We start from the raw sequence: 12,439 nt of genomic DNA, 5'->3' as shown, positions 1-12,439 counted from the left end.
ATGAGAAACCTCAAACTAAAACAACTTCTGGAAGCTCTAGATCTATAAAGGTCTAGATCAGTGTTTCTCTACCTTTTTCGGGCCAGCGCCCCCCCAGCCCTTATCCAGGTCCCTCACTGCCCCCCACCAAGGAATTTGCAGAATACTTTGCACTGAATATTATCTTATTATTAATATTACTATCACTATTGTAGATGTTTTGATTTTTATGGTTGTTTCTGTATTTATCATCAAAATAATTTCCCAGAGAACAAAAAGCCATGAGAATAGAAAATATTTTTACAGGCATCTACAAAAAATGCAATGAACATTCAAGTTAAAATCTGTAGGCCAACAGCAGCCAGAGTGGAAAAATATTCTTATTCTTTGCCATTTTCTAGTTGTTAAATATTCCACAAAATGATAAAAGATTTTCAACATGCCAGTTTAAGCTTTGATCTATTTGCAAACCGGCTGAGCTCTGCAGCATTAAAACATGGTTAGAACTGTAACTACATTAATCATAGCTCTTCTTCTCTTCAGTGTTTCTGGTGGAGCAGCTCTGTGCTGCCTTCAGGAGAATGGGACATCAGAGCATCATCCATAAAACTTCACCCACATGGCATTTAGTGTGCAAACCAGAGCTTTCAGTGGAAAAACTAAAGTTCCTTTTAATGTCATACAAATATGAGACAGAAACATGGATTATATCTTTATATAGACCTGTCTATTGATTTATAGATTAATAGTTTGCTGCTCCGTTCTATGTCACGGTTCTCCTGTTTCAGAGTTTCAACGTGCGCATTGTTTTGTTTTTTGTTTTTTTTACCCCATAAGGCGCGGAGCGGCCGGGAAGCACGTATCGATGGAGAAAAGCACAGACTGACGTAAACCTTTTAGCTCCGGTATTCTGATGATTGACATTCAAAAGTGCTGTGGCGCCGTTTCATACCAGATCACTTACAGAACCGATGTTAACTCTATAAAATTAATGCTCACTATCGTGGTATCAGCCATGAAGGGATGTCTTTATTTAAATGGGCTCATTTTTCTGAGGGATACACAGTGAGGGTATCGTAACATGTTTATAAGAGCAATTTTCTGTTGGCCTCCCATGGAAGAGTGCAGCATCCAGACAAACATTAAAACTTTTTTAATGCATTGCTTTTACATGATCACAGCACTGTCAAAACAGGTGTAAAGAAATCCTCAATAAAACATAAAATATTTGAAAATCAGACACCAGACAAGTGAATCACAGGCTGTAACGCTGAACTGATGCGGTGAAGCTACCAGTAGCAGGAACGGAGCTGCGCCAAGAAGCTACAAACACTGAACAGAAGAAGAAGAGCTGCCATCGATACCGTTGCAGCCAGGCATGATTTAATGTTACACAATACAGTTTTACCAAGTTGCTCAAAGTCTAAACTGGTATTGTGCATATAAGGTGTAACGTTTACCTTCGACCAAACGCCCCCCAGAGGAATCCCAGCGCCCCTTGCTATCCTCTGAACGCCCCCCCTAGGCCTCCCACCTGACTGATATTAAATTGTCTCATTATGGAGTGAACTGATTCAGCATGTGCATCCTCATCAGTGCACAATAATGTAAATGGGACTTTTAGATGGAAATTGCTTTAACACAGAAGGTTTATTTTTTTCAATCAAGTTATATTTTGAGATGAACATTGGTTTAGAAAACGACTGAACTGTGCCACTTCATTCGTAGCACAGTTCAACGATACCGCCCCGTTGAGAAACACTATTTTAGATGCATGAATTTAGGAGATATTCTGACTTTAAGTTTGCACCCGGAGTAAACATGGCTACCAGGGACTTTTAAAGCTGCTGACCTCTTGAACTCCTCCAGCGGGCTGGTGTGGGGGGGGGAGTGGGCCGGCGAGAGCGGCGGCTCCGGCTTCAGGCTGCTGGAGAAGGCGTGCAGATGTTTGACCAGCAGGCGCACCACCAATACGTGCTCCTCTGATGGATTGAAGGGCTCCTGGAAACACAGCCAGTCACAGCGATCCACACCACCAATCATCTCCACCAGCTCCACAAAGCAGCCAATCACAGCCCCGCCCTAAAGTGAGGCCACATGCCTCAAACCCTCAAGACTCTCCGACTCTGGATCAGAACGTGTTTTAATAACAGAACATTTAGTTTTTATTTGGTTTCTGATGTTTGTTTCAGATGTATTCTAAGAATCTGTCGATGGTTTTGTTTTAATTTAATCAAAGTCCAACAGGATGAGCAGTGTGACCTCACTTCCTGCTACAGCAGCATGATGCAACACTGGATCTTCCGCAGCAATCAGCCATCCCATCTGCAGCCAATTACAAACACATGAACTCATGCAAAGATGGTTGTTGTTACTGGCATTACATGCGCTTTACAGTGACAGCAGGAAGTCAGAGAAACGGCCATGCATCAACGCAAGCAATGCGCCCAAAGATCCAAAGCTCTGCTGCAGGACTGCGCCTGCTGTCGAGGATCCTTCTCTGCACAAACCATGAAGCTGGACTGGACGGCGAGATAATACTCGCCCCTACTCACTGCACTGCAAAAACACAAAACTTTACCAAGTATTTTAGTCTCATTTATGCAGCATATATGTCAAAATAAGGCAAAACTAACTCACAGGTAACTTTTCAGCAAAATATAGGAGCCTGTTAAAAGTTAGTAATTCCTTCACCAAAACGTTCTAGTTCCACTAGATTATTTTGTTTGTAACATGGGAAACAAATTTTGTTACCAGTGAAATTATTTGTCAGTTGAACTAGAACTTTTTGGTGAAATAATTACTGACTTAAAATAAGCTCCTACATCTTGCTGAAGTTACCTGTGAGTTATTTTGCCTTATTTTAAGTAAACTAACATATTTGCACCAGAAACGAGACAGAAAGTACTTTGTAAGATTTTGTGTTTTTTCGTCTACAGTATCGCAAAAACATAAAGACATATTCATGTCATTAAAGAGTAACTAAACCCCAAATAGATTTTTTTGCAGTTAAACTGTCTGAATTGGTTTTTATGGTGCCATCTTTACATTTCTCTGCAAATTCTGACATTTTTGTGTAAATTTGATTAATTCTGATCTTTATGGTTGATGAAGAACCCGGCCAATGTTGACCGGGTTCTTTGAAATACGCATGGCCTGAACTTGGACCCGAAATCTGCAGATTTACTGAAGATTCAGGAAACAGAAGCATGATCTGGTTGTTTTAAAAATTCTAATATTTTCAGATAAACAGAGCTGATTTTCTGAAGAATCTTTAGCTACGTTTCTGACTCCTTGCCATGCGAATTTCAAGCAAACTTTTAAAACATCGAAGAAAATGCAAATTATGTGCGTTTCCATCTGCTGATTTGGAGTCAACCAGCCGGGCTACGCACAGCGTGATGTCATCAAATGTTGACTCTACGCATGGCTGGAAGAAGCAGGAAGTGTAGGTTGGACCAATGACATGAGTTGGAGATTTGAACTTTGACATCTCCCAGTTTGCTGCTCGTGGTAAGGCTCAGACCGTCCAGTAGATGGCGGCGTTCGCCAAGTCAGAGCATCTTTCCATCGTTGGTGCATCGACTCTTTTAGAAAAGCCAAAACCCACAGCATAAAACCTTTCTGTAAAATTCAGGAAACTGTCTTCCATTTTCATCAACTTTTCCTAATGTGACACTGCAAAATACGGCAAAAAAAAAAAGCTTGTTGGATTTTTGCTCTCATTGCATCAGTTGCTGCAGATTATTATTCATATGGTCACGTTTTGAGGCAATTATATGGAATAACTATTTCATCGCTATTTGATAATATACTATTTGGAAACAATCAAAACTGACAAGTCAAAATAGCTTGAATATATTAAATACATTTCCAGCTATCATTAATAGGAGCAACTTAAAATGCAACAGCAGCAGGTCTTTATGGAACGGTGCAGCTAAAATTCCTTCACAGCGTAGAGTTGATCTGGAGACTACTTATTGATTACCTGTTAATCACCTTTTTGGATAGCAAGACGTGGTTAACAGGAGATTATTTTTCAGAATGTGAACCAGCTAAAACTGAACTAGAGCAGTTCTAGAACAGACGTTTACATTTTTATGACCAGTTTTGGTTTAATTTCTGCTCTGATTGTTTTCTTTTGTCAAATGGCCTTTTTTAGAGTCTGTTTACTCCAGTTTAAAGATTAATCAGTCCCTAAATTAGTTGATGATTACTTCACTAATCGATGAATCAGATTAATCGTTTCGGCCTTGCTATCGGCAGAAGCTATGCGTCGGCATTAAAGCGTGGCGGGCCGCGAGCCGCTTCCCCTCATGCAGCAGCAGCAGCTAACACATGCTAACCTAGCATGCTAACCAGAGAAGGATCCTGGACCGAAGCTTTACCTCCAGGAGGCCCCAGGGGGGCGCTGCTGAGTGAAAAGGTAAAAGTACTTGGTAGGTGTGGAGGGTCCCAGAGCCAGGAGGGGCGAGGGGTTGGCACGGCATGCTGGACATACTGAGGCGGTACTGCAGCAGCGCCAGCTGTTCACCCGAAGGAGGGTGGGGGACAGGGGGGACACGGGGGGAGGGTGGTACAGAAAGGGGAGGGGGGGCACCAGAAGGAGAGCAACCACAAAGAAACATTTGGCCGAAAATATTCAGGAGGAAAAAACACAACAGGAGACAAAAAGAAGAAAATATTGACTGTAGGAACAAAACGATTCGTCTGTTAAAGGAGAAAAAACAGAAGAGTCCAGATCCGGTTCTACCAGAACCCGCTCCAGTCCTACAGGCGGCACCGCGATCCGGTCCGGTCCTACACAACCCGACCAGTCGGATTCCAGCCTGAGGACCGGCGCTGGACCTCCGTCTTCCCTGTGATGGAGACGGACAGACGACCTTCACAGCTCCTGAACGTCATCTGCTTCCAGTTTTTATAGAAAATCCTCCAATCAGAATAAAACCAGCTTCACTGTGCAAAAACAAAATCTGACCAAATATTTTTGGTCTAGTTTCTAGTGCAAATATCTCAGTACAGCTTGTTTTCAGCAAATAATTTCTAAATATCAATTTTAAAACATTCTAGTTCCACTAGCAGATTATTTCACTTGTAACTTGGAAAAATGTCTTTACCAGTGAAATAATCTGCCAGTGGAACCAGAACGTTTCCATGAATATCAGAGTTTTTGACTTAACAAGTTCTTACATCTTGCTGAAAACGTATTGTAACTTAGTTTTGTTGTATTTCATGTGTAATAAAACATTTGTGCTAAAAACTAAAATACTTGGTCACATTTTGTGTTTTTGCAGTGCAACTTCAGCATCCGTCCCTACAGCTGAGCAGAACCGACTCCAGCTGGAAGGTTCTGGGTTGGGTGAACAGTGAAAATGGTCCAGAACCTTCCAGCCGCTCCAAGCAGATGAAGTTTCCTCTGAACGGAGCAGTAACAGATAATTTCCTCTGAAATACGAAACAGAGCTGCAGCAGAGCAGCAGCCAAACTTTCAGAGCAGCAGAGTCGCCATTAAAATGTTTATTTGGCTTCATTTTTAAACTGGAAACCAGCAGTCAGTTTCTGCTCCGAGAGGAAACGTGACAGTGGGAATTGATTCCCATCCAGGTCGCCATGCGTGTTGTTGAGAGGAACTCCAGCATCAAGTCTGAACAGATTCACAGGAAAAGAAGGATTTTTATCTTTACTGCAAAATGTAACTGGAGGCAGTGGCTGATTTCAGACCTTAGTGGTGATAAGATCAGCCGAAGCGATCCATCGGTGCAGCCAAGCAGGAAAACCTCCAGAACCAGCAGAAACCCTGTGTTTTCAGATTCTTTATCGTCTGTCCTGCTCTTTTCTCCGCTCAGCAATTTGATGAGTTCAGTTTTGTAGTGATTGGTTCAGCTGAGGCCGCCTGGATCAGAACCGACTTCAGGCTGAAGTTCCTTCCTGGATTTCAGGTGCCATGCAGCATGCAGCATGCAGAGGAAGACAAGCGACAGGAACATGCCCAACTCCTGACCGCAGTAGCTGCAGCTTTAAACCGCTAAATGATCTGAAGCAGAGGTTTCTGCTGCGCCGGCCCGAAGACCCAATCCGACCCGGTCCGGCTCAGGGTGTGAACGCAGAGGACAGGCAGGATCTTCTCTGCAGCTTTTTAGTTGAATTATTTTAACATCAGCAGGTCAGAATCAGCCAATCGACAGCCAGTATGCAGCGTTGCAGCGCAGGATGCAGGGAGGCGAGGGAAAGCGCCTTACCTTTACCTGAGGAGACTGCAGCTTCTGGTACAAGTCCAGGGAGTAATGATGGAGCCAGATCTCTACAAACATCTGAAGACACAAAACGCAGAACTTTAGAGGGAAAATCATCCAGAAACTGATCCGACCTCAGATCGGTCCCGGTTGCTCCATCCTGCCTCTCTTTCTGGAGGACTGCTGAAGCCACACTGGGTTGTTTGTGAGCATAAAGTTTAGCAGAAAATAAAATGTTTTCTTTCACTGCCACAAAGTTTCAGCAGTAGTTTCTTTCAGGACAAAACATTTAAATGCAGCAGAAATCTGGAGATTTTAATTTTTCCAGCATGAAAGCTTTTAGCTTGAAGAGACTTTAGATCCGAAAGATTCATAAATTTTCAGACAAAATCATAAAGTCTAGAACAACTGCTTGTTATTCTGACAGGTGTCTGCTTAATAACTGAACAGTTGTATTACTGTAATGCAGTTAAATGCGGTGAGAAAAGTTAGGCTTGGTTCACTTTCTGCAGCCGGTTTACATCAGAGAATCAATTCTGGTCAGAAATCACAATCGAATGTGAATACTGGAGCTGAATTAAGCTTATTAATGCCAAAATCTCTGATGAATAATGATTTATGAAAAATGTTTTCCAACCATGTTTTCGTCCTCACTGAGTGTTTAATTTGAGGAAACATTAAAGTCTCTTCATCTGTGAACTTTGGCTGAAACGATTAATCATGACTAATCAATTATTGGAGAAGAAACCCTTTGCCTCTAAATCTTTTCTACCCTCAGCACCACCTGGTTCACATTCTGAACAAAATACACATTTAACACCTTCGCTACCAGATATTAATCAGTTAATCAATAACCATTTCTACACTGATGTTCAGCAGAAAACCTGAGCTTTTCTCATGTTGGATGTTTCATTGTTTGCTACAAATGATCAAAAGTTCACAAAAAAATTGATATTGACTTTTAGACCATAAAATGTTTGTTTCCTTATTTATTTAAAAGAAGAATTTATTTATGTTTATATGCAACTCTTAATGTATTCTAATATTGTTTATTAAAGGCTTAAAGAAAAAAATCTGCAGAATGTGATTTTTTTGTCTGATTTATCAAATAATCATCATAATAATCAACAGATTAGTTGATCTCTGAAATATTCAGGGCGCGGAGGAAGAGCGTGAGACCCGTGTGCGGACGCAGCATCTCGGACCAGCAGAATCGATTCTCACCTGCAGCAGCGTCTCGGACCTCCAGATCTCCTGCGCTGCAGGGTCTGCGTTCACCGACGGCTGGTGGAAGATGTGGTGCTTCAGGAGGCTCGGGCTGTGGACGCCGTAACCCGCAAACGACACACTGGAAGCTCTGAGAGAAAATTTACCAAATATTTAAAGTACTTATCAAGAATCCATCAGCTTTTGTTCACCGTTACTGGATGTAGAGCTGCTGAGATTTTTCCTTTAGCCAGAATATGAAATAAACCCAACATAACTGGCCTCCCACATAATCATCATCATAGAATTCATCACTTCATTTACTTTATTTATTCCTTCTTTACCAGTTCGTACATTTTCCTCTTCGGGAAACTGTCATCATTACCATTAATTCTCCTCCCTGGCGTGTTCAGTTTAACACCTGTTGTTTCTAAGATTACTCTATAAATGAACTCAGGTGTTAAAAACTGTTTAACAGTTACCGTGGTGACGGAGCCGCGACAGAACCTCTGGAGTCGGTGAACGGAGATGCAGGAACACTTCCTTCGATGGGCAGGAAGTACTTGAGGTACAGGTCGACCAGCACGAAGTATGCGCTGTCTGTGGAGCTGCAGAGCTGCGGCTGAAGGCAGTTCTGGAATCACAACACCAAGACAATCGATTATATTGGAAATTAATAAATAATCCAGAGAAACTCAACCAGGATTTAGTGGTTTGATTCCTGCAGCAGGTCAGACTGACAGACCGGAAGCTGCAGCTGGAGATCTGACTAGAACCAGGAGGGTAGAGACACCACCCGGTTCTACACCACCCGGTTCTACACCATCTAGTTCTACACCATCTAGTTCTACATCACCCAGATCTACGCCACCCAGATCTACGCCACCCGGTTCTACGCCATCTAGTTCTACACCAACCGGTCCTACACCATCTAGTTCTACACCATCTAGTTCTACATCACCCAGATCTACACCACCCGGCTCTATGCCACCCGGTTCTTATCCCTTCACTGAGACTTTAAACTGCTGGTAGTTTGTAAATCAGTGAATAGATTAAAGATCTGCTGCTGCTGGATCAACCTGCTGGTTCTGGTTCTGAACCAAACAGGGAGAAGCAACATTCAGGTTCCAGAACAAATTTCCAGAAAACTGAAAAACAGCTGAAACACTGAGCGCCTTCAAGACTAAACCCAGCTGGTTAGAGCTGCTTTGAACCATAGCAAATTAAACAATGATCAATAATCTGATGTGCAATGACTTTATATTTTTGTGTTTTTATAATGGAAGTAGGTCTGTCACGATAACAAATTTTGCTGAGCAATTAATTGTCTAAAAAATTATTACGATAAACGATAATATTGTTTCAAGACCAGTTGACACTGGTTTAATGGAAATGACTAATGCCTGCGATTTCCTGCCATAGATAGATACACTTTATTTTCAAAAAACACATAACACTGGAACTGATAAACTAAATTAACGAAACAAAGAAAAACAAAAATAAAATGGATTCTCAGTCTCCATTAACAAAAAACGTACTTGAATAAAAACTAAACAACATAAAGCCAAAGTGGAAATAAATACTGCATTCAACCAAAAGAGTGCAGATTATGAAGTCTGTATACTGTATTGGCCTTCAGTAATCACTAGATTTAAATAGAGAAGATGGACACATCCGACTACCTGATGCAATAGTTCACACTACACGATTTTTTGCCCCTATTTTCCAATTATGACAATCTTAGATCGTTGGCCGATCTATGATTGGCTGCTGATTTCGTAACCGATCATCCTGCAGTGTGATGTAGATTGTCGTGGCTGCTCCGATCTAAATCAGGGGTTTTTCCCCGACTGGGAGCTTAACGCTGAATCTGACAGGTAGCCAATCAGAAAGCCGGATTCTCGTCCTGCTTTCTGAGGGGAAATTATGAGGGGAATCCCAAACAGCTGACACAGTGCGACAGGAAGTCCAGCGGACATTGGAAATATGTGGAAACATTAATATCTGAATGTTTCCACATTCAAATATTAATTTCTACATTTGCATTTCATGCAAATATAGAAATGACAAGGGGAGGAGTTGGAGCCAAATTGCTACCGCAGTTGATAAACCCGGTAAGTTTTCAGCTGTTCTTCATTAACGTGACATAAATAGGTTATAATGGTTTTCATTCAGTCGGAACTTTACGCTGACTCTAGCCACATGCATCACAGGTAGATTCTAGCAAAGCATTGCTTAATGCCTGGTTTTAAAATTAGTTAACTGAACTTGTAGCCATTATTTTGCGCCCATGTGGCTGGAAACCACACAGCACGACGAACCCGATCGAACCGTTATACTCAGGATTTCTGTCGGCTAATGTGTCTCAGGTTTTGAAAATGGGCCGACAACTCGTGTGGTGTGAGCTGGACATTAGGAAATGAGGAAGGGAGGGTCAGTGGAGAGACCGTAGCTGAGCCTCTTTTCATTCAGTGTCATCAACAGAAAGAGAAAAGGCAGGAAGAGACGATAAAGCCGATAATTAAAATGAGGTCGATAGGTTTAATTTATCGTGCGATTAATTAATTTATCGTTTATCGCGACAGGCCTAGAAGGAAAGAATCTTGAGTTGCCTTGTTTCTGAAATGCGCTACACAGATAAACATGATTGATTTGTTGATTATAAAACGTAACTATTCTGGCTTAGGACGGAGAAAAGCTCCTCGCTCTGTTCATCTCCAGTCAGAAACCTGCAGGGTTTCAGCCAACATCAACTGCGACTCCCTCCAATACACCAAGATCCCAGATGAAGAAAAATAACTCCAAAGCATGATGCTGCCACCACCAGTACCCACTGTCTGCCCATAACAGATTTCACCCTCAGCATCAGGAAGACGTCAAATAATGTTAGCGTAAAATTTAGAAGATCTTTTTACACAATCTCTATAACAGATTGTCTCTATTTGGTCTACAACTAACGATTATTTTAGTAGTCGGTTATTCTATCCATTAATCAATTAAACATATTCTGCAAATTTTTCATTTAACCACACACCCTTATTTTAAACTAGATTAGGAATACATTAGAAGATTCAAACAATGTAATTTGGTTTTAAATTAAAAAATACACATTTTGTTTCCACAAAGTCAACATCATAATTCTTTTAGTTAACTTTTCATCATTTGTAGCAAATAAAAACCCTTCAACTTGAGAAAAGCTCCTGGTTGCTGCGGTGGCGCAGCAGTTAAGCACATAAAGACGCCTCACCTGACCCGGATGACGACCTTTTACTGCATGTCTTCATACATTAATCAATTAATAAAATGATCATTACTTGCAGCGCTAATGACTACATGGATTTTGATGTTATTCAGTTTTAAATGAAATCAAACGTCTGAAACAGGATAAAAGCTCCGAGTTCATCAGCGCAGTGATGTAAACTCACCCTGGGAGCGATGAGGCAGTAGGCCAAATTAAACATGAAGAACTCAAAAGGATCTGCAGAGAGTTGAGGAATAAATTCATTTTCCAGGAAGTAATTTCCTCTCTGATGATCACTAAGAACAATAGCAAGAGTTTGAAAACTGAAGTTAATGTGAGGATGAGCAGGAAACCCTCAGCAGCTCCTGTAAGGATACTGAGAGCGACGTTCAGCGTCAGGACGCCCGGCAGCGGGAACTGCAGCTTGTTGTGGAACAGAGGACAGTCGGGCAGAACGCCCTCCTGGATGCAGGCCTTCACTGGACCCTGAACACACACATTACCAAAAACATTATGCTCATATCAACCACAGCATGTTTGCATACAGGCGCGCCTGCAGCTGTACAGCAGTAAACACTATGTGCACCTTGAGATTTTAATCAGAGTATAAAAAAAAGATATTAACGAGTTGTTGTTGTTTTTGAACTGACCCGCTGATGGGACACCCATCGATTCTCCATTGGCAGAACGCGACATCTTCCACGCTCAGAGTCACGCTAGACTGGGAGAGCTGAACAGTTAAATCCAGTTTATCGGATTTAACTGTTAAGATCTTTTTGCAGAATATCTACACTGCATAAAGTAAAGAGATTCTCCTTCTCTTCTCAGAAAGAGAAGAGATGAAAGAAACGTTGCCACACATCAACCTCTGGAAGTCTCACATAAACCAGCTTCCTCCTCCACAAACGGGTCAGCTTTGCTTTCCTGTCTTTATTATTTAGTGTAACATTATTTTTAGAGTTTATATGTTATTTTTATAGTAATATTTGTATCAGACCTGCGGTTTGATCCACCATGCGCATGGTGTCCGTGTGCATCAATTAGGGTTTGGTTTGTCTCGTTTATGCGCATTGAGGATGTGTCTGTGTTCATGTGGATCAGGCGTGATGATAGTTTTGTGCGTAGCGTCCGATAATATCCTGCAGGCGCCCCTGTTTTTATAAACCACAGCATTATGCTAATCTAAAGTAAAACATTGTGTGTATAAAGAAAAACATTTGGGAAAATGCTGCACTGATTCTGGCATGTCAATAAATCAATTTTATCAAACAAATTTCAGGTTTTTGAAGTTTTGTCTTTTGGAAAATATGGAAAGTTTTTCCTTCTGTTTCCATAGTTCAGAGTGTCGTCATCGCCAGGGCGGCCATTTTGTTTGGTAAGTGCATTTTTTTTTCATTATAATAAAGTTATAATATTGTAATAATTAGAGTGTGCCGATCGATCGGTCACCGATCATAATCGAGCCGATTTTCGTAAAAAAGTGCATGATCGGTGATCGGCGATCATTGGCTCTTGTTGCCGATCACCTGCATCTCATTTCCAGCCTGCCTGTGCAGCTGGTCTCCTCTTTCCTTCACTCTGCACAAACGCAGCAGCAACAAATCCTAAGCGATGTGGAACTATAACGCACTGAGTGAAAGGGGAAGTTTGCGTGTTGCGGCGGAAAATTGAAGCAGGTCAAAATGCATCAACACAGCGAAGCTAATATGACATAAAAACAATGAGGGAGTTTGGCTACATCGAGGCTCACTGCAGTAAATCAGACATACGGAGGATCAGA

General features: G+C 41.6%; 1 protein-coding gene across 8 annotated transcripts in view; it reads right to left on the bottom strand.

Annotated features, from left to right (window-relative positions):
* Window positions 1-12,439, bottom strand: part of LOC103132503 (sphingomyelin phosphodiesterase 4) — a 23,141-nt gene that overhangs the window by 2,892 nt on the left and 7,810 nt on the right. For 3 of the 8 annotated variants that reach the window (XM_016667425.1, XM_016667433.1, XM_016667431.1), the window contains exons 6-12: window positions 11,037-11,145; window positions 10,844-10,896; window positions 7,901-8,052; window positions 7,437-7,569; window positions 6,219-6,290; window positions 4,368-4,505; window positions 1,832-1,980 (exon numbers count right to left, since the gene is read on the bottom strand). In XM_016667425.1, the coding sequence (XP_016522911.1) occupies window positions 1,832-1,980; window positions 4,368-4,505; window positions 6,219-6,290; window positions 7,437-7,569; window positions 7,901-8,052; window positions 10,844-10,896; window positions 11,037-11,145 (806 nt within the window). The remainder of the gene's footprint in view (window positions 1-1,831; window positions 1,981-4,367; window positions 4,506-6,218; window positions 6,291-7,436; window positions 7,570-7,900; window positions 8,053-10,843; window positions 10,897-11,036; window positions 11,146-12,439) is intronic. The other 5 variants (XM_016667426.1, XM_016667428.1, XM_016667427.1 and 2 more) reach the window with 5 other exon arrangements.

This window comes from Poecilia formosa, unplaced genomic scaffold (assembly GCF_000485575.1).
Source record: "Poecilia formosa unplaced genomic scaffold, Poecilia_formosa-5.1.2 Scaffold1089, whole genome shotgun sequence".
NCBI classification, from domain to species: Eukaryota; Metazoa; Chordata; class Actinopteri; order Cyprinodontiformes; family Poeciliidae; genus Poecilia; species Poecilia formosa.
Note: the sequence above shows the minus strand (reverse complement) of the source record. Positions and strands in the feature narration are given on the sequence as shown.